Here is a 22,931-nt window from a genome sequence, read left to right as displayed (position 1 = left end):
CCGACTCGAGCAGAGTTTGCGATTACTGAATGCCTAAAGGCAGCACGGATAACCTACTCTCAGATACCCCCCAGGTCCACAAATGAGATTGGACCATAGAGCTCTGAGCATGCTATAAGCATGAAGGTAGTGCTATATAAAAGCTATAATTTTAATTTATTTATGTTATTTCGTATACTATATCTGGAAGAGAAAGTAACATCAGCCTTACAGTAAAATTAAAAACTGTATTTCTTGCTACTCGTCTCTGTATATCTATGTTTGTGAACATTGGACACTGAACGCTGAGGCTGAAAGAAGAATTCAAGCCTTTGAGAGTCAATGTAACAGAAAAATGCTGGGTAGCAGATACATGGATTCATGAGTTTCTACTTTTACAAGTCAACACTCTGGTTGGGAAAAAAAAGAAGCACTCTTTAATATTGTGAAGAGACAAAAGCTGAGCTGGTTTGGTCATATTGTAACACAAGACTCACTATCAAAAGTCATTCTTCAGGGTCTAGCGGAGGCAGTAAGAATCGTCTAAATAAAAGAAAGCTGAAACATAAAAGAATGGACAGTCCTCTCTCTTGATATCCTGCTAAGAACTGCTACTGATCAAGGAAAAAAAAAGGATTCGGTTACGCCACTGTATCAGCAGTCAAGGGACAGAGGAGATGAGATAAAGACGATTATTTTGTAAGATGAAGTTTGACTGCTCGAGACTCATTAATATTGGTAGGCCTAGATCTTAATTTGGCCAGAAAACTGTTTTGTTAAAGGTGTTCAAGACCTTTGTCTAAACTAAATAAGATTGAATGAAATTATTGAGTCTTCAACAATGCCGTGAAACCATTGAAAATGATTGTTAGACTATAAAAATTCAACTTTAGTTGTCAAGTTGTCAACCCGTCTTTAAGAATCCAACTTTAGTTGCCTACCCGAAATATAGCACTACTTGACTTAGTTGAGACAAAAGACTTCTGAGAAGTAAGTAAATTTACAACTGTGAGATTGTATTTGTAATCACTTTAATTCTGTTATGCTGGCAGCCTACAATGGTTATGCTTGCCCCCTGCATGTGGCAAAATATGTAGGTCACAGCTGGGATTGCGTAGCCACGAGAACTATTGCATTCCTCATTAATTTTCGGACTCGAAGACAAGCCTTATTATTATTATTGTTATTAATTCTGTTATAAAAGAATGTTACTCTAATATTTATAATAATAGCTGTTCGTGTCCATATTTTATTCCTGCTTTCTTTTCTCTGACCTCACTGTAATATTTTCCTTATTTTACCTGCACATTAAAACTGAATTACCTTAGTTTTCTGATTTCTTCTATGTGTATATATATATCTTAGATATTGTAGTGCATAAGTATCGGAAAGTTAATAATGTTATCAGGATATAAAAATACAGAACGGAAATAAAATAGTTACATAAATAAAAACAGTAACACTATGAGGATGGGTTACCCCCTCATGTTTTTATCTTTGGGGCGCGAACAATGTGCTGTTTCTTTCACATCAAATTAAACGTTATATAACTCGTTGTTGAAACAGTCTCTCATCGTGTTTGTGGCTACAGTGTATGTATTAAGTTGTTATTTAAAATAGTTTTGTAAAGTCTAAGATTACATAGAAATAATTTAGTTGAACCAGTGATCCGAGAAGCCAACGAAAAAAACACACAACCAGCATATATATATTTATATCTATATTTGTATACACCTTTGTTGACCTACTTAGACAACTGAATTACCCAAAGAGTTATAACTGTTGCTAAATTTAGTTAAAAACGGTAAATGATACGAATTTTGGGATTTGATCGATGTAGTATTTTTGCACGGCTTGTTTTAAAGCGCCATTTATTTGATAACATAGTAAGCAATAAATTACTTTACAACTTTCAAGAGCGATACATGAATGAAATATATATCTCAATAAGGTAAGGTTGACATGTATTTGTAGATATACAGATATACGTTTATCAATGTAAAGAAATGATGGACAGACATATTTCAAAAAGTTATTGAGCTTCAGAACAGATTTCTTTAATCATTTCTGCACACCTCGACTCATCATCACCTCATTGCTACCTGTTGTTGCACCAACCAGAGTCCTCCAGGCGTCCTAGTTCTAGGCGAGTTTCTCCAAATATCACAGCCTCTTTCCCTTCTGCTTCCAAATCTGGTGCCATATTTAGCGGCCCCCGAAAGGGGAAAAGACGCTATTAGTTTTGTGCGAAATGTCTGTCCGTCTGACCGTCTGTCCGTCTGTCCGTCCGACCCGTTTAGATCTCGTAAACTAGAAACGATATTGAAAATCCAACATCACAATATTTTAGATGCAACGGCTACTTTTTTTTTTTCTGAAAGCGAAAAATCTAATTTTTAAAATCAGTTAGGCAAGCAGTTTTTTAAAGAGAAAAAGCTAATTAGTATGCATTATACGTTAAACCTAATTTAAAATGAATAGTAATCTTATAAACTTCATTTTTATGAACATTTTTTTTATTACGGAATTTTTTTATTTTTTTTAAGGATTCGAATAAGAGATTGAGCCTTTTCAAAACAATTGGATCAATTATAAGACATCAGTTAGGCCAAGGGAGGCGCGGTGGCTGAGCGGTAAAGCGCTTGGCTTCCGAACTGGGGGTCCGGGTTCAAATCCTGGTGAAGACTGGGATTTTCAACTTTGGAATCTTTGGGCGCCTCTGAGTCCACTCAGCTCTAATGGGTACCTGACATTAGTTGGGGAAAAGTATAGGCGGTTGGTCGTTGTGCTGGCTACATGACACCCTCGCTAATCGTAGGCCACAAAAACAGATGAACTTTACATCATCTGTCCTATAGACCACAAGGTCTAAAAGGGGAACTAGTTAGGCCAGGTTCACAAGTAACTTTACATTCACTTTCACCTATCCTTTGATCTGCGGGACCGTTGGGGCACTACACAAGATCTGTTAACCTTCTTTCTCCATTCTTATCTCTCATTTGTCTTTGATATAATTTCATTTGCATGTTCTTTCTGAAAATATTGAAGCCTGCCTGGATGGACCTTTTCGGGGACCGATTTTGAGTTTGTGTTTCCACACAAACTGTCTTTTGTAACCTTGTTTATTTATGGGTCGTCTCCCCCTCCACCCCCTTTTTTTTTTCTTTGGGGCTTCAGATGAGGGCTTGTCTTGTGATGTTAGGTGGAGGATAGCGAAGGGCGTGGCTTATCCATCGCCAGAGTCTCAGAAGCATATCTTCTTAACTGGGCTGCTGCTTTGTTCTTGGCCACAGTTCCTCGTCAGTGATTTTTTTTCTGGCCAGCTGATCAAAAGAATCTTCCTGAGGCAGGTAGATGACTATAAATTATTTGAAAATTAATTTTCTCGAGCTTGGAGATTAATATACCAACATTTTAGTCACTGTTTCAAAAGTTTTATTTAATTTTTTTTTTCTTTCGCCATTTGACCAAAACAAAAAAATCTAATATTTTCTTTTAATTTCTTCTTTTCAGCACATTTAATAGTTTGTCCCTATTATAGATGAAAGGAATACTATTTATAATTTTGAGCGTTTGTAAGGTCAATGGACTCTGCATTACCGGGCCGTGTGGACCTGGTCAGTATTTAGATGGTGCCTGCAAGCCATGTCCTCCAAATACATTCTCGCCGTATGAGAATCATGGCTGTCAGAACTGCAAGAGATGCTCCACGCTAAGTCAAGAGAACCATGAAGTTCTGTTGGAAAGCTGCACTCCTTTCAAAGATGCGATCATCGGGTGCAAGCCTGGGTACTACAAAATGACTGCACACGACGGAGATGACCGCGAGTGTCTTAAATGTACCCGCTGCCCTAAAGGTACGGTCATCTTGACCAAATGTGGTCAGCACGTTAATACAGTTTGTGCATCTTCGAAGAAGCCAGAGAGACATACGGAAACCCCAGTGGACTTAGGAGACCCTCCTGGATATGTTATGATAATCGTTATCTGTACTGGGTTTGTGTTATACATTGGTTTAAGCGTTGCCTCTTGGGATCTATCATATCTTGGACAAAAGATATGAAAAAAAAAATTATAATGACAACGATCGAAGACGTCCAACTAGACGTGGCGAGATCATTATCTAAAGATTCTTTTTGTTTTCAACTCTTATTGACTAACAGTATGTATGTATACATAATGCATATAGAGCCTATTATAGATATAGAGTACCTGGTGACAGAAGATGCTATCAGTACCTACGAGGGAAACTCGAATCTTGATAGCCGCACACTGGCGTTTAACAAGAACTGTGCGTGCGGCGCCTCGAATAGATAGATATACCTGCAAATGTGTGGAAGAGAAGATACCTGCAAACTGCGTGGCAGAAAAGGTACCTGCAAAATGTATGGTAGAGGAGATTTCCGCAAGCTGCGTGGCTGGCGTTCTGTCGGACTACACATCCTTGACAAGGTCTGCTGACTTTGCGTCTTAGAACAACGACCCTGGGAACTACAACAGTGGTCGACACTAGTTCCTTTTGTGTTAAGTGACCGCCACAGTGGCCCTCACTACCTTCCACTGTATTAGGTGTCTGACGTCAGCGACAACCGCCATGAAGTCGAAGCTGCAATCACGACATCGTCTCAAGAACTGACTGGCCAACTGTAGAAAGAGAAAGTGGTACCTGCAGAGGACATTATATATGGCTTTGCGGGGAACACGTTTTCAGTCGTCTGTGACTCCAACCGATCGAGTTCCACCTGAACTTGCAAACTTCCAATGCCTCAGTGTGAATATTTCGGGAAGAAAAGCGCTCTTTTACACACAAGGCATGGACAGATCCAAGAGAAGGATGTTGACATTAGAAAAACACAACGGAGATTAGCTCATATCTAGGACTTACAACTTAGATTAGCTCATATTTAGGACTTACAACGGAGATTAGCTCATATCTAGGACTTACAACGGAGATAAGCTCCTATCTAGGACTTACGATAACTGTCCTCAAGGCATGCAATGTAATTGTGTGTTTATGATGTCCTGTAATTAAAGACATTTCCTCTTTGGGCTACTTTCCTTAAATTTATAACAATATTTATAAAAAATGTTCTATAAAAGTAAAAATATTATTCTGAATAATAATTAATAGAAATATACTGCTTATTTAAAGCCGTCGGAGATTTGTTGTTAATCGGTTACTGAGTAATTAATACTTAGCCGATTAGGTTTATAACTGATTATTGTTCATTAAATTTCATTCATAATGACAATATCAATTTTGGAGGTTAAAACAAATTTGGATGTGGGTCAAACTCTATAAAACAAGCAAAAAAAAACAACAACTTTTTTATTAACAAAGCTTATCTAAGGGAAAGAATCACTAATTGCTGCCATTTATTTTTAAATGGCAGTGTTTGGCTCCCTTTCCGCGATATAGTACAAAATTAATTAATGATTACTAATTAATTAACTAATTGTTTAATTTTTTGATTAATTCATGCATTGTCATTGACTATGAATTTTTAACAAAATATCTGGAACAATTTTTTGTACACGTTATTTCTCCCACACCCATTCTCGGATCAAGTTGAAACTTTACACAATTCTGTGTTGTACTTAACAAGACATAAGTCAATCCAAAAATTTGTATCAATTAGGGAATTCAATAAGCGATCCAGAGTTATCTTCACTGCAAAAGCATTAACTCTATCTCTCCATAATTATTTAACGCGTTCAGATGGAATTATTAATTTTGCCATTTGTATTTCATTGCCCTGTTACGACTCAACTTCAGTTACGTTTTTGATTTAATTAGAAAATAGTAGGCTTTAAGTGACATTGGTAGCTTTTGTGACTTTTATGCAACTCCACTTAAAGTTAATAAGCCCAAAAATAAAGTTACTTTAATGGGGTTACATCAACGAACGTATCGTCAATCGGAAGAGAAAGAGTTAAATAAAAAAAATAAAAAGAACTGGAACATAACAGTCACGAAGGTACGCAGACAAACACACACACACACATATGATATGTCTATACTGAGTAGAGCAAAAATTCTACTAATCCTTGCTCTATAAGCTGTTACACTGTGAAATTCTTCGATTTAGACTATATTGGACCGTATGGACGCAAATTTGAACATAGATCCACACACACACACACATACACAAACTCGAATATGTGTAGACATACAACTGACACATTGAATGCATACAAATACTAAGTGTAGACTAGATGTCAATGTAGACTAGACGTCAATGTGGACTAGGTGGTTCGTGATTCAGACTTGTACAGGGAAATAAAGTGTGACATTGTGGCTTTATTTTTGTCATGCTTCACTGATTGAATGGACGCTCCATTTGTTTTTCGTTGTTTTTATTCTTAGTAAATTCGTATGTCTTGTGGAGAACTTCAACTTGATATTTGGAACTAGCTCTGGCTTGTAGATCTTTTTCGTGTAAAGCACATGGTGTTGAATCCCAATCAAAGTCAGAGAATCATATTATAACACAATCATAATACAACATAATTATTCAAAAAATCAAAACCTTTTTAATGTTGAAATTGCAAAGAATGATAATAAAGATTGTGGGGAACGGTAGGAGTACTAATGCAACGGAGGTTAAAACCTTCTATACGCTCAGTTAACATTGTGGTAATTGAGTAGTAGGCCTTCATTCATCTGTCCCATAACTTACGCGTCGTGGGCTTCCTATGACTGTTTGTGTAACCAAATCCATTCATTTTTCCCGATCAGAAGGATGGCAAGAGAGAGAGAGCCGCCAATTCTTTTACATTGTTCAGCAAGTTTCTTTGTACATTGAAGGATGACTTTTGACAATGAGTTTTGTTTTACACCTTGACCCAACCAACTCAGCCTTCGTCTGTTCATAGGATTGAGGAGTTCCTCCTTTTTTTTGCCAGCCAGAGTGTTAAATTTCAAAGTAAAAATTCGCTTGTCTTCTTTTCCTGAGACCAGGAAAAGATTCTTGTAGGATGCACTTACTTATTGTAGATTAACATCCTCTCAGGCTGTTCGGCTCATTGCGCGGCAGAATGTCTAACACACAATAGCAAAGCAGTAGCATCTAAAAGTTCTCCAAAATAATTTCATCTTCATAATTGTTTTAAACAAAATCTATTTGTTTTTAAAGTAAGTATTGACGAGAAATAAAAACCTTGCAGAAATGGCTTAATAAGCTCAGCTCCGGTAGTTTCAGAAAATGAATATTTGTTCATTTACTTTATAATAATAATACTATCTTTAACTCTTTCTCTCCTAACTGACGATACTAGCGTTGATTCCACTAGAATGTGGTAAATAATTACGAGAGAAAGAGTTAATATGATTATCTTCCTATACATAAACAAATGACAAGGATAGCAAGCGAAATGTACATCTCTAAGGGCTTCATTCATTTGTATACTAAAAACATTTCTGCAAGATGTTAATACACTACACATCACTATGTCATATCACTACATGTCGTAATGTAGTGGTAGGCTATAGACTTAGTTGTACCTAAACTACGCTTGAAATACTAAGACAATCTACACAGTATGAGACTCCGAAAGATCAAGAGGTTTATCTACTTAGCCTTGGCTTTAATTACAGTCTACAACTTTGTCCAGCTTATGAGATGGACTGAGAATTACGGAGAGAGTGAGAGTCATTTATTTCGTTTGGAACAAAGCGAGTCCGAAGTACAGGCGGGCCTCGTTATCGACGAAACATTCACCGAAGATGGCTATCCGGTCAAATCTGTGCATGGCGTAGAGGTGAAGAAATCTGGATGGAATTATTCTGATGTCCAGCTGCCACGTTTTGTCGAGCGTGGGGACCAGTGGAGTCCAGGTAAGCTCTTCTCCATGCGCGATCGTTAGTTTTACAATATTCTACTTGCTTCTCTCCCTTCGCCCCATCCCATAAATACTAGACTACGCTAGCATTTTGTCTTATTACTCATTAAAGGCTGGTCTGACACTGAATTAAATAAATCACAGATATGTGAAGGGGCGTGCTGACCGAATGGTCAGGGCCGGTCTTAGGCCACTGCGACCTATGCGGTCGTAATGGGCCCCGCGCTTTCATATGCCCCCGCTAATTCCAGGTGTAATTATTAAACTGCAAAGTATATACGAAAAATTCCTAGAAATCTGAATTTATTAAAATCTCATGAAAACTCATTAAAATCTCCTGAAAATAGAAAAAAATTGCCATTTGTGGGTGTCATTCATTGCGGAAAACGCCAATCCTAAAAGAAAAAAAGCATTGTCAGCTTTCATGTAATAAAATTTAATAATACTTCATTTACTTTTATAGTCACTGGCATATAAATATGCAATAGGTTGCGAGGTTCGTAAAGTAAAGTTAATTTGATCGAAATTGTGTAAAGAATGAATAAAATTCAAAGTAGATTTTTTTTCTAATACAAATCTTAATTTTCACTTATTATCCTTATTCCTACCTAGACTAGGCCCCGCGCAATCAGTTTTGCCCCGCAATTGTTAGGACCGGCCCTAGGGAAAAACGCTTGGCTTCTGAACCGAGAGGTCCTGGGTTCAAATCTCGGTGAAGACTGGAGGTTTTAATTTCGAGATTTTAAGGACGCCTCTATGTCCACCCAGCTCTGATGTGTAAGTGACCTTAGTTTGGGAAAGTTAAGGCTGTTGGTCTTTGTGCTTGCCACATGACACCCTGTTAATCACGGGCCACAGAAACAGATGACCTTTACATCATCTGCCCTATAGATCGCAAGGTCTGAAAGGGAAAGAGTACAGATAGCTACCTGGAATTCGAAAGTCTAAACGCACAAACTCGATCCATGATCTGTTGCAAGGTTATGAATAAAATTTATTTGTTTTCTGGTTCGCGCTTGTGTCTGTATGCAAGTGAGGATGAGAAAAAGACGGAGAGAGACCGTTATAGAAACATAAAGAGAGAGAGAGAGAGAGAGATTGGTAGAGAAACTCACAGAGAGACAGAAAGAGAGAGAGACACAGAGAGCGACAGAGAGAAAAAGGCAGGCTGAGAGATAAGAAGAGAGAGATAGAGACTGAGGGACGGCAGAGAGGGATAGAAAGTGGGAGGAAAAAGAGACAGATGGAGGAAAAGAGACAGAGAGACAGGGAGAGACACATAGAAATTGGGGAGAGAAAAGGAGAAAGATAAGAAAATATAACAACAAAAAGTTTATAATTCATAACCTTAAACAAAAAACTACCTTATTTTCCAAAATAACGGTTACTTTAGTTAAATCCCACTTTATACACTAACTATTTACAAAGAATGCAATTGTAAAACATGACCAGCCTATAGGGTTCTCCGCTACAACAGCATACAAATGTTATACGGTTACAAAACAAGAATCAACAGTACCAGATTTAAAAAAAAAAATAGACCTTTAATACAAGAAAGGAAAAGGATATATATGCATATATTTGAATCACCAGTGGAAGGGTTACTTGGAAGAAATCATATTTTGTGTGTGTTTAATTTGCATGACCACACAATCGTCTTAACACATCTGTTTTGAGATGGTCAGCTGATTAGAAAGATGTTTTGCAGCTAGTCCAATGACCAACTATGTAGTCTCATGATGATGCTCAATGTTTGAATGGAAATGTCCCAGCCTTCAAAAAGATTGGACTCCTTATCTCTGTTTCGCTCTAACACCAACACTCAGCCACTAACTATAGCTGAATCGATCTTTCTTGGTTAGACTCAGAAAAAAAAATCTCTATACTCAATGGATTTTTCAATCTCAATCATCTTAAAGCTTTGTCCCTTTCTCCCCCCCCCCACCCACCCATTATTACCAGCGTGTAGTTCAACAGAAGGCGTGACAGATGCGGGCGTCCTTGAGGTTTGGTTTGAGTGAATGTTTGACATGTTAATCAGGACCTCGATATCAAGAGTTTGGGGATCCCTTTAGCATTTTCCATGAAAGAATTGTTATAATTTTCTAAAGGCTTACAACAAAGTACATTTTTGATACGTCAATTTCTAAGGGCTTACAACAAAATAAATTTTAGATACGTCAATTTCTAAAGGCTTACAACAAAACACATTTTAGATACATCATTAAGATTTTCCAAACTCATTAAGTAACACAATTTTCAAACAATTTTTCTTACAGAAATTATTTACAGCGAAATTCCTAAAAGACATGACCTTTACGGCACGCTTACTAAAGCAGCTCGGGAATTTCCGATAATAAACTTAAGACAGTCGTGAAATCCTTGTCTTCAGTAGCTTGACTGACAAACTTTTCCAAACAATGCACAGTGAACATTGAATAATGACTAATCTAATGACTAACGATCAATGACCTATGACTCTGATATCTTGCAGCTTTTTTTATAGCCTCCTAAAAAGACTTTTCTCCCTTTGAACTTTCTTAGGAATGTTTTTTTTTTTAATGTGACCATTTTATTGTTAACAAAATTATCTGTCCGAGGACTTCCTGATGTTTCAATTTAAATTGACCCATCTCTTGACCAGGCTCTAAACCCTTGTTACCGCAGTGGATGGTGCCAAATGTATATTTTAAATTTACTTATTGACTCTGTGAGAGCCCATCTACCTTATGACCAGAGTTTGAAAGTGTTTATTTGTATATATTTTCCATTGGTTCCATTAATCCAGGGGTTCTCAACCTGTGGGTCGCGACCCCTTGGGGGTCGATTGACGATTTGCCAGGCATCGCCTAAGACCATCGAAAATATTGCTGTATGTATGTGTGGTGGTGGGGGGGGGGAGTTGCGACAGAGTGAGGGATTGTAAAAAGGGGTCGCCGAGCTTAAAAGGTTGAGAACCGCTGGCGGACACTGTGGTCTGGCCAACAAATGTAACATATGTACTTTATAAAAAACAACTGATGGCCAAACGAATTTAAAAAAAAATACAAAAAATTAGATTAGCATTCACTAAATCTGTTTTAACATGTCAAATAACATCTTTTCCCTCAGGTGAAGACGGTCAACCTTTCCAGTTTGTGGATCCCAGCAAACAGAAGACGCAGGAGAAAATGAACGCTTTGCGAGATTATTTGTTTGACGTGACGGTTAGTGACGTCATTTCCGTCCACAGAAGACTGCCAGATCTACGCTCTGAAAGGTTGAAAAAACTCTTTGGATTTGATTAGACTTTTAAGCATCGCCCGAGTCTTTAGAAATGAATATTTTTACGCCCTAGACTAAACTGCAGAATTCTACTGGACAGCGGTTGGCAGGGTTATACTAGATAGCGGCTGGCATGGTTCTACTGGATAGCGGCTGGCAGGGTTCTTCTAGATAGCGGTTGGAAGGGTTCTTCTAGATAGCAGTTGGCAGGGTTCTTCTAGATAAGGGTTGGCAGGGTTCTTCTAGATAGCGGTTGGCAGGGTTCTTCTAGATAGCGGTTGGCAGGGTATTTCTAGATAGCGGTTGGCAGGGTATTTCTAGACGCAGGGTTCTTCTAGACAGCGGTTGGCAGGGTTTGAACCCTTGTCCATCGTGTCAATAGTCGGGGAATGCATTGCCACTACCAGGCAGCCATTAATTTACAATTGTAAACAAACACTATTGCAAACATTGTTGAAAATTTTGGAATTATTATACGGAGTACAATTTTCTTATAAAAAAAAATAAAAAATCCAAAAACTAGACCTATTTGATAAGAAGAAAAAAAAAGGAATAAAAAATTCTTACGAAGACTATTCCTTAAGTTGTGTTAAGAATACTTCTATAGTACAATGTGTGCCTTTGCTAAGCAAATTATTAATGCAACAGTCTTAATCAATTAGAACAAAATAATTGTAGAAATGATCAAATTCGTCTTTTTTTTCAACATTCATTGTTAATAATCAAATTATAGGAATAGTATTTAAACTTGAGATCATTGATCAGAGTGTAATATGATATGGATATGGTATTTATGAGTTATTCATCAAAAAAATAAAATAATGTTTTAATGACAGTAGAGCTCCGCTAATTTACTAACAGTAATTGGAAATTAAAAAAAAAAAACACCGAAAGTATACTTAAAAAACCCACAAAGCTTATATTAAGTGTAATTATGTACATTAGTTTAGGTCAGTCATGAAATTATACGTATCATCGACCTAAACATATAAATCTGTGCGATAGCAATATTTTTACTAATTGTTTTTGTTTTACTTTTAACTTTCTCAATGCGCTTATTTTTAATGATTCTTGTGTAGTCAGGTAAAAGAAATAATTTCTCAATGGTTCCGGGTTTATACCCACTGTCATCCCCTGTCTCCCAGCGGGAGTAGATTATTTTCAGCTCCAAAGGAACATCAGAAACGTGTTAAACATTTTACAAAACCAACAATATTTTTTTCTCTTTTTTACAAAACTCTCAGTCCAAACTGAGGAACTCCCTACAAACATAAGAACTCCCTACAAACATAAGAACTCCTTACAAACATAAGAACTCCCTACAAACATAAGAACTCCTTACAAACATAAGAACTCCCTACAAACATAAGAACTCCCTACAAACATAAGAACTCCCTACAAACATAAGAACTCCCTACAAACATAAGAACTGACTCCAAACATAAGAACTGACTCCAAACACGAACTGACCCCGAACGGTTTAAATGAAGCATTTGTAAATTTATCTGTTCAGCTGTCAAGAGCTCCACCTAGCGGCCAATGTTTACTTATTGTCTTAAATGATGAAAAAAGGCACATTTCTAATTTCACATGCTAGGACAAATTCGTACAAGTGCTCCTTCTTCCCTGCATGAAGAGCATGGTACTGTTGCCTGAATTAGTAAAATCATTTACTTAGCAGAGTAGACTAGTTTAACACATGGTTATGGGCAGAATATAATTATATTCTCCTTTGAAGGAAGGTCTGCAATGTACAAGATAAGATGAGATTAAGGAGTTTATAAGACGTATATAGATACTTTAATCCCTTGTCAGGTGCCAGAGAGAGGAATACGTAGACGTCCCAGCTGCCTCGGTGATCATTGTGTTCCATAACGAGGCTTGGACAACACTCCTGAGAACCATCTCCAGCGTCCTAGACAGAACTCCAGCCTATCAGCTTATGGAAATTTTACTGATTGATGATGCATCAACCAAAGGTAGGCTTGTAAAATGTTTTACATGTTTCGGATGTTCCTTCAGAGTTGAAGATAGTTTACTTCCTAGTCCAAACCTCCCGCAGGACGACGGGGGATGGGAGCGGACAGGGTTTGAGCCCTCGACCGTCGATAAATCCGAACGACAGTCCAGCGCGCAAACCGCACGACCAGGCAGCTTCATTGTCCTGAGTACTATGCTATATAAAAACGGGTTTAGCCGATTTGTTACATAGTCTCGTTCTGTAATAGAGATACAATTAGGTAGTGTTTGTCTATTATTGTCAGGACCCTCCTGTTTTGGGAGGGACATTATACATACACTACGGTCTCCGCCATGATCTTAGTAACTTTTACGCCACGTTTTATCAAGATTGGTCAAGTGGTTTTAATTTTTAATGAAGACATATACATACATACATACGCCTTACTTTCTGCTTTATATATTACATAGATATATTATATAGACAATTTTATTTCTTAAGCGCTGTTAACAAACAAAATGTAGGCTCAAGGCGCTGTAATACCACTATAAACACAAAACACGACGGCTAAAATGACAAACTAGTCTAAGTTTTAAACAGATAGGTCTTAATGTTCTACTTGAAAGTAGTGTAGCATATATATATATACAGTGCTTTTTTGTAAATAAAATATTTGCCAGTACTCACTGATTAGGTGCCGGTACTCAGTAGTTGATTGCCTAACTTTTAACTATTAAAAATTAATAATATACGTTAAAATACAAGAAAAGTAATTTTTTTTTCAAAAAGGTGCCGGTACGCCGTACCGGTGCGTACCGTCACAAAAAAGCCCTGTATATAATATATACACTGAACAGTTTCGCTTATAATTTAGATAACTTTTTTTTTTTCGAAGAGCATTTAAAACAGCCTCTGGAAAAGTATATTCAATCACTTATCAAAGTACGTCTCATCAGAACTACACGTCGACTAGGTATCAGTCAAGGGCGAAACCTTGGTTACCAGTATGCCAAGGGAAACATTATTGTATTTATGGACTCGCATGCAGAATGTCTGCCAGGTACGTTACATTCGATAACGATTTAATTTGAAAAAATAAACAGCATTAATAGTTTTCAATCTACGAATGTAGGTAATTAGAAATCTAGCACTTTACATTTTGATTTTTAAAAAAGGAGAAACAAAAATAGATTTTATTTAGATTTTTTTTTTTGGGGGGGGGGGAGTGGTAATATTGGGGGGAAAAAAAAGACTTTGACTTATCGTTTAGGGCTTATTATTAGCTTTGTCATAGAAGTATCTGCTAGTGTCAGAAATTTCTTCAATAGATAGGTTAAGACGCTCCATGACCTTAGATCTTATTGTTTGCTTGTCTATGTTAGAACTTTGTTAAATAGCTTACAGAAACTTTTAGACCTATTGTTTGGGGCTTTATTAACTTTGCCACAGAAGCATGGATCCAGGATTTTTTTTTTCGTTTATTGTACCCTAGAATAGGTTCTTCGTGGAATTAGTGTGAAAATTGTAGAATCACCGACCTTGTCAGTGAATCAATTACACATTTAAATGTAAATTTGATTACACATTTAAATCGGAACTATGAAAAGATTTTATATTTTGCAGGATGGTATGAGCCTCTGGCTTCCACAATAATGACAGATCAAAAAGCCATTGCTATCCCAGTCATTGATACTATTGACCCTAACACGTTCGCTCTTGAGAAACAATCGGAGTCTCTAATTGGAGGCGTTCACATTCACTCGTTGATGTTCTTCTGGTTGGAGCGTCGACATGCCCAAGTCTCAAACAACCTGAGAATAGAGTAAGTTTGATCTGTTTCCAGTTCTTAGAGGATTGAGATATTTTACAATTCGCACATTTGATTTAGATCATTGGCCTTTTTTTTTTATAAGGTTAAGGATTTTTAGAGACCGAAAAGCCGTCAGATAGTTTTCTGTAGACTTCAGGCAGTGGTTCTCAGGGTCTGAGGTAGGAAATAATCCTCTTCAATTCTGAAGGAATACTTGAAACAACGAAAACCAACAGATGAAAAGACTTAGTTCTAGTTGCATTGAGAAGCCACACATTAAGCTGTCATTTTTAGTCTGCTTGGCAAGATTACAATGAAAATGAATAGGTACAACATATTTTTTTAAAGAGAAATAAACACAATTTTCATTGGTGACTTTAGTCCTAAACTTATAAGGTTTATAAAAGGAATTTAAAAAAGCATGTAATTACAAAACTGATATCAGCTCATTCTGTCAGTCTGTCTGTCTGGTACAATTTGTGTAGGTATACCTTATCTTTCCCATTTCCCTTTCTCGGACCAAGTTAATAATAATAATAATAATAATAATAATAATAATAATCTTTATTATCCGTAAGGAAATTTGTCTTACAATTTGAGCATTACACCAAACAAAAAACATTATAACTATAAGAAACCAAAGTGTACATTCACACCAGACTCACTCATAATTTACATGTGACAAAGTTTATAGTTGAAGCTTTACATAATTGTTCATTGTATCTAACAAAACATTAATCAATACAAAAAAGTAATCAGTTAATGTTTTATTTGTGGTAATTCATTAGTTTGTTTTCAATCAAAAAAGGGAATAAATCATACAATATTGATATACATATTGCAGCAAATGTGCAGTTCTGTGTCTAATTTAAGCTTTTTAAAATTTTTGTTTTCATACTTTGCTTGTTTTGCTAGAATGTATAACATTTTCTTTAATAATATAATCTAAAAAAATATATGTATATATAAGTACATCTGTGTGTGTGTCTCTATTTTAGATCTCCCACACTGCCTGGTGCCGTGTTTGCCATTTCAAAGCAGTGGTTCTCACGACTTGGTATGTTTGACCCATACTTACTAATCTGGGGCGGAGAGAACATAGAGATGTCTTTCAAGGTTTGAGGTTTTTTTTTACAACTGTAAAATTTTTACGTAGCGTTTACTTGCTAATGTAGTTTATTGTTGAGTGCATTTTCTTTAGTAAATCTTGCTTGTTATACATTTTTGTCTTATATTTTGTAAATTCTTGTATTGTAAACATACTTTTTTTTCTCGGTGAGTAAATAGTGGGCACATTGGTATTTATATGTTGGAGCGTTCAGGTGACTAGACCAATATATGAGATGAACTGCGCAGTGGTTTCCAAATCAGGGAGCTCTCCATATAGTTTTCTTTCTATTAGGGTGTTTTGGGGCCATTGTCTTGTTCGGGCCTCTTGACGAAGAATGCAGTTTTGAAGGACATGGTCAGCATTCTCTGGTGACACTCCACAAGGGCAGATTTCACTGGTTCCAAAATTGAGCTTCCGGTACATGTGTTGTCTCATTCTGTTGTGTCCAGTCCTGAGCCGAAAGATTAGACGTTGATCTTGTCGGGATATAATTTTCTCTCAATCCAACGTTTTCAGGCGTGGATGTGTGGTGGGTCCCTACTGATTACTACATGTTCCCACGTCGCCCATTTGAAGAGAACGCCCCAGAACGTAGACTTAGAGAGAGCTCTTCTAAATTCTGCCCGTGTTGCTGAGGTTTGGATGGATCAATACAAACAATATTTTCACGAGAAGAGTGCCTTTAAGTACACACAGGTAGGGCTTTAACTCTTTCTCTCCGTAATTATCTTCCTTGTTTATATAGAATTATTCATTTTGCTCATTTGCATTTCACTACCCTGTTCTGGTTAAACTTCAATAACTTTTGTGTTTGTTTATCAGAAAATGTTATATTTGGTATCGAATTATATGGGAATACATGCTCTTTTTACACATCACAAATTAAAGTTTATAAATTAAAAATCAGTTTGGTTTAATGAGGTCGAATCAACGTTGGCATTAGGAGAGAAAGAGTTTAGGAAGTTACACCTTCATCTCCCTTTGTCTGTTGAACCGCTGGGGCACCAGGCATGATCTGCTGACCGATTTTCTCCATCCTCTCCGTCTTTTACCTTGACTAGAATCTTTTTCAATGACAGGCCCGTCCATTCTTTGTTGTCTTCATCCATCTTTTTCTCTGTCTGCCTCTTTTTTTTTTTTTTTTTTGGCGATGTTTCCTGCAGGAACTTCTTTGCGAGCCCTGGAGACATCGTGATCGTGGTCAGTAGGTCAGCGTGGGGCCCAATATTCATCGTAATCCTGTTTCGAATAAACTCATTTGTGTTGCAGTCCTTTGTAGGTAATACCAAGGATCCTATAACATCACATTTAATGAAAACACAATATTCAGGGTCGGATTTAAGTACGGGGAGGCCTCGGGGCAGGATTTTAGTGGAAGCCCTTACAATTTTAAGCTTAAATAAATATCCACTTATGAATGAAAATAGGCTACTTATATCTAAGCATGCTATATTTTAGAAAAACAGAAATAGAGTTCTTGTAAATTTAATCTCACTTTCCTTTTTAAAAAAAAATATTTAATATGCATATTTTAGTTATAAAAAGTGTATATTTTTACGTTTGTGGAGAGTAAAGTCTTTGGTAGGCTCACTGTCGTAAATCCGAAGCTAAATTTATTTATTCCGAGCATGCTACAAGCTTACACTTCTTAATCACGTCATTTTTGACAACCGTTAAAACGTGAAAAAAAAAAAAAAAAAAAGAAAAAAAAACAACAACAACAAAAAAAAAACTTTCTGACCCATCAAAATTCGTATATATTTTATCTCTCTGGAGACCCCTTTCTTGTGGACTGCCTAGAGCTGTAGCCCCTCCTGCCCTCCCTTAAATCCGGCCCTGATCATATTATACTCTATTCACAAAGTTAGATTTATAATGCTAGTGTTGCCTCATTCTTTTATTTATCAGTTTAACCATAAAAACATAGAATCTCGCATAGAACTGCGCAACTCACTGGAGTGTAAAAGCTTTTTCTGGTTTCTGGATGTGGTGAGTCCTGAACTGTTGAGGGAAATTGACACCTACAGTTTATACCTTGGGCAGGTGAGTAAAAAATGCTTACGTTGAAACATGCTAGTTTATAACATGCTAAAATTCCGTTATGTCTCTAAAAAAAGGAAACTATTGTGCTTAGTATACTAAGATTCTTAGTTCCACACATCATTGGGGGATGGAACAGGAAGCCGCATAGACCACTGTGAATAAAGGGGGAAACATATAGCTCCTCTTTCGTAATCTTGTTTACTATGAACTCCAAGATGGCTATAGAGCAGGGGTTCTCAACCTGTGGATCGCGATCCCCCTTGGGGGTCGATTGACGATTTGCCAGGGGTCGCCTAAGACCATTGAAAATATGGATTGTTTTTGTCTATTCTTTTATTGCTGTATCGGCGTGTGCGGGGGGGGGGGGTCGCGGCAGAGTGGAGGGTTGTAAAAAGGGGTCGCCGAGCTTAAAAGGTTGAGAATCGGTGCTATAGAGTCTAATCCTCGCTTTTAAACGCCGACCATTCTTCTTGTAGCCAGCTTTTCGCTGCTGAGCTGTGAGCTCTTTTGCAGACTGTGACAAGGAAAAATAGTGTGCTGTTTTCTTCAGTTGTTCAGCACTGCCATCACATAGTGTTGGTAAAGTTGGGCTGTAGTGGTAGTAGGGTCTGCCTAAGCTGGGTTAGGAAAGGGCATTCAAAGAGGATATGGTTTACGGTTTCGTAAGGATGTACGCGGTGTTTACAAAGGGGTAGTTGTGTGGGTATTATGTTAAGATGTTAATTTAAGCGAGGTGTTGGTCCTGTTATTAGTTGAAAGGTTGTATGTTGCTCTTTGCGTGGGAGGAAGTTAATACTGTCCAGATAGTTTGGGAGGGTCATTTCTTTGTGCATGGCTCTGTCTGTGTTTCCTGACGCCCTTTGGTTGAGCCACTCCTCTTTGTGATTGTTGACTAACATTAGGGTGAGGTAGTAAACTGGTCTATCTGGTTGTTCCATAAATGATCCTGCCTTTGCTAGTTTATCGGCCATTTACATAGCATGGGTACGTTTGTTCTGCTGCAGATATACCTGCTTCTTTTCTCAGCGTTTTTAAAAGGGTAAATGTATATCATATCTCATAACCAACAGATCACAGGAAAATGAATATTATTTGTCATTATGTCTCTGACAAGTGTCTGATGTGGCCAGTGGCGTAGCTAGGAATTTGGCTTAATTTGGGAGATCGAGGGTCATGTTCCCTTTAGGGGCCCCTGCATTTTGCGTAATATTTAATATTTAATGTAAAAAAAAAAACCCACTCTTTTGGGGACCCCTCAAGTGGGGGCCCGGGGAGATTTTCAAATTCCCCACTCCGTCCTCCACCCTAGCTACGCCTCTGGATGTGGCCATGGTTTACACATTTTCCCCACAATATCTAGTTTGCTTATTATTGGCTTTTAATATAGCAATATAATATACAATGTTTCATTAGATTTTTATTATTAGTTATGAAAACTATAGACAGAATCATACAAAGAGTTGTTTTTAATCAATCAAATATAACATTATATAACATATAACAATAAAAGGAATAAACAGGATAATTGATATAGGTCTAGATTTATATAGGTCTAGATTTAAATAGGTCTAGATTTATTTCATTTCATGTATATTTCTAACTTAGTATATTAAAAATATCTCAAAGCTCACAAACAAGGCTTATGGAGTTTGTCTAGAAGCCCTGCAAAATTACGCCACACCGGAATTGACACAGTGCAAGGCGTTGTCCTCCCAGGTCAGTGGAAACCATAAAAAGACATTACTTGTTTGTTGATAGAAAAAAACATATTTTGCGATAAAAATAAAATGTTGTTAATAGGAGACTGGTTAAGAAAACATTATTATGCGCATGACATAACTACATATTTTCTTTTACCATTTCTTTCAATATGTATTATTATATCTATTTATTTATTTTCTATCTTGTTTTTACTTTGAAAGTGCGAGGAATATTTATAATTTAAAAAAATTCTGTATATTGTAGAAGATTTCCTTGCTTCCTTAGGCAAAAAGGCTCAGCCTTGGAGAGGTTTCGATCTAGAGCCCCATTAACAGGTAGTCTTGTACCTTCCAGACTTTCCACTTTTAAAAACTGTTTTGAGGTTCGAGGGGTGCGGACCGCACCAGGTGACACTTACCCTAATGACGCTGCTGGCAGTTAAAATCCGAACCATGAGCGTCAACGTCACTTCAAAACATAAACAATTTTTTTTTTTGTTTAAATTTCATACATTTAAAAGCTAGACAGAACCAAAAAAAACTGCAAGGTTGAGAAAAGTCAACTTTTGTGAATGCAATCAGAAATTGGTTCAAAGTTATAATTTATGAAATAACATAATAGTATTGCACCATTACAGAAAAAAAAAAGACCATGCACTTGCTTACTTATTAAATTGTGGATGACAGGTTTGGATGTTGAGAACAGATGGGCGCCTCACGTGCTACGGCTCTGCTTTGATTGGTCAGCCGGGTCGTGGTTCTGACGATATGAAACTGATGACAGCACCGGTGAACACTTCCTGGACACACGACATCAGCCCTGAGCACCAATGGGACTATGACATGGTAAATAGCATGGCAGCGCTCTTCTGGGACTATTTACATTCTTTCTGTGGAAATATTTACATTCGTTCTGTGGGACTATTTACATTCTTTCTGTGGAAATATTTACATTCGTTCTGTGAGAATATTTACATTCGTTCTGTGGGAATATTTACATTCGTTCTGTGGGAATATTTACATTCGTTCTGTGGGAATATTTACATTCGTTCTGTGGGAATATTTAAATTCGTTCTGAGGGAATATTTACATTCCTTCGGTGGGAATATTTACATTCGTTCTGTGGGAATATTTACATTCGTTCTTTCAATATTACGACCTTGACCTAGTATGGTTTATTTATTTAAAAATCTCTAACAATCTTCCTTGTTTATTTTCTTGTTTTTCTTCAGGTTTTCTGATTTCGCTTTGATATTTCTGCATATCGTTTTTTAGTCTTTCTATATTAAAGTAAACACAAAGTAAAGCATCTTTTTCAGAACTTGTGTTCTATGGGGCGAATGATGTAAAGGTCATCTGTTTCTGTGCCCACGGTTAACAAGAGTGACATGCGACTAATACAACGACCAACCACATTGACTTTCCCCAACTGTCAGGTACACCTTAGAGTTGGGTGGACTCAGGGGTAACCTTAAGATACTGAAACTAAATATACGAGGCTTCACCGTTATTCGAACCGACCCCGGGATTCAGAAGTCAGACACTTTACCGCTATTTAAAAAAATAAAAATTACTCTATTTTATGTTTGATAATGTAAACCGATCTTGAAAATCTAAATGCAAAACAAAGAAGAGATAACTCTGTTAAAATTTAATATGAAAAAATTTGTGATGGATAACAGAACCTTTGTAGTATTGTAAACAACTTTGTTTCCTGGGTTATTTGGACAGTTTAGTCATAGTTAATTGATCATGTAATGAAATATACTTCGCTAGGCTTTCAAGTGCTACATTTATTTCCTTTATTTTGCTGGTAGTTTTTGTTTTTTACCGGATGGTCTACGAGTCTACGAGAAGACGTTCTGAGGTGTGACACCATAATAATGTTACAATGATTATCCTCTGTTTTGCTTTCACCAACTCTATCAATTATTCATAATCTTCTACATGTCTAGTATGCCGAGTATCTGCTGGTTGATTGATAGGCATTCTAATGTCTAATACACACTATTATTTAATATTCAACTTACCTTTATCATTTGTCAATAGTTTTGCTAAGTGACAATATTTATTGCAAGCTTAGTTTTACTAAACATTTTCAAGAATATTTTTGTAAATATTTTCTTTCTATATTTTATGTTTAATAAGCCAACTTCTTTCAAGTAGCGATACACATAGTCTGACCTAGATCAATTGTATTTTGAAGAAGACTCACACATGTTTATATGTTCATCTTTATGCATACTACATTTATAACTCCAAATTATTTTCTTTGTTTCCAACAGCACGAACGTCTGGTCCATAAGAGCAGTGGGCTGTGCCTTGCGATTAACATCTATAAAACATCCAAGCTGCAGATGATGAACTGTATATCCAACTCCAAGGAAATGAAATGGTCGTTTCCATCACGGAAAGATTTCTACCATCTTCATCAGCAGATGGCCAGCTCAGCAGACGACGAACAGTAGAGATTATATATTTTAAATTGTCATTAATGATCCATGTGTATACAATAGTAGCGTTACAATGGGGTGCACCCGCACCGGATGACACTTAACCTATTGACGCCGCTGGCAGTTCAAATCCTAACGTTACTTTTTAAAAATCTCAAAGGGTGGGAATGAATAAACAAAATTTACGTTATTAAACAAAGGGATCATTAAGTTCTGACGTCAATAATAAATACAGAGTGTGTGTGTACGAGTTTCTGATGTAACCATGAGAAACGAAGGCAGATGGTTTGATTGTGTAGGCTGAATATATTCTGATGAAATCATGAGGTGGTATGTCGTAGTTTAAGTTACTAAATACTGGTGTGAAAGTTGAAGTGAGGAACAGTGGCGTAGCTAAGGATTCGGGAGCCCGGGGGGGGGGGCTTGATCTTATTAGGAGCCCCTTCATTTTGACATTGGACATCATGACATGAGATGATAGCATAATATTTAATGTAAAAACTTTTTTCAAACACTCATTTGGGAGCCCCCACTTAAAGGGGGGGGGGATTTTCAGATTTTGACTCCCCCCATCCCCACCCTAACTACGCTACTGGAGTGGAGTGCAAGCGAGATACGTGAGACAGATAAGACGTATATTTTTAACGAGTGATATCTTGTTGCAAATTATCCTTTCAATTGTGTCTCTATAGACATCTACATTAAAGTTGAAGTCTTGTCTATTTTAAAATATTTAGAAATAAAACTTTTATTCAATTTTTTTTTAAAG

At 36.9% G+C, this 22,931-nt stretch overlaps 1 protein-coding gene across 3 annotated transcripts; it reads left to right on the top strand.

The window, feature by feature from the left end:
* Window positions 1-1,467: 1,467 nt before the first annotated feature.
* LOC106073022 (polypeptide N-acetylgalactosaminyltransferase 1-like) lies at window positions 1,468-22,923 on the top strand. 3 transcript variants are annotated; one of them, XM_056013413.1, is made up of 12 exons: window positions 1,468-1,571; window positions 3,493-7,816; window positions 10,933-11,080; window positions 12,901-13,064; window positions 13,941-14,105; window positions 14,669-14,867; window positions 15,854-15,971; window positions 16,483-16,662; window positions 17,875-18,009; window positions 19,636-19,725; window positions 20,397-20,555; window positions 21,995-22,923. In XM_056013413.1, exons 2-12 carry the CDS (start codon window positions 7,522-7,524, stop codon window positions 22,175-22,177), a joined length of 1,836 nt encoding a protein of 611 aa, XP_055869388.1. In that variant the 5' UTR covers window positions 1,468-1,571; window positions 3,493-7,521; the 3' UTR covers window positions 22,178-22,923. The 3 variants fall into 3 exon arrangements, with proteins under 3 accessions (XP_055869388.1, XP_055869385.1, XP_055869387.1); XM_056013410.1 differs by lacking the exon at window positions 1,468-1,571 and adding an exon at window positions 1,788-1,930; XM_056013412.1 differs by lacking the exon at window positions 1,468-1,571 and adding an exon at window positions 3,180-3,329.
* Window positions 22,924-22,931: the final 8 nt, after the last annotated feature.

The sequence above is a fragment of the Biomphalaria glabrata genome, chromosome 16 (genome assembly GCF_947242115.1).
Source record: "Biomphalaria glabrata chromosome 16, xgBioGlab47.1, whole genome shotgun sequence".
NCBI lineage: Eukaryota > Metazoa > Mollusca > Gastropoda > Planorbidae > Biomphalaria > Biomphalaria glabrata.
Note: the sequence above shows the minus strand (reverse complement) of the source record. Positions and strands in the feature narration are given on the sequence as shown.

Coding starts and splice junctions, on each gene's coding strand:
- LOC106073022 (XM_056013413.1), top strand. CDS start 7,522: ATGAGACTCCGAAAGATCAAGAGGTTTATCTACTTAGCCTTGGCTTTA. Junction 13,065..13,940: donor TGATGATGCATCAACCAAAG/GTAGGCTTGTAA, acceptor TTTTTTTCGAAG/AGCATTTAAAACAGCCTCTG. Junction 14,868..15,853: donor TCAAACAACCTGAGAATAGA/GTAAGTTTGATC, acceptor TCTCTATTTTAG/ATCTCCCACACTGCCTGGTG.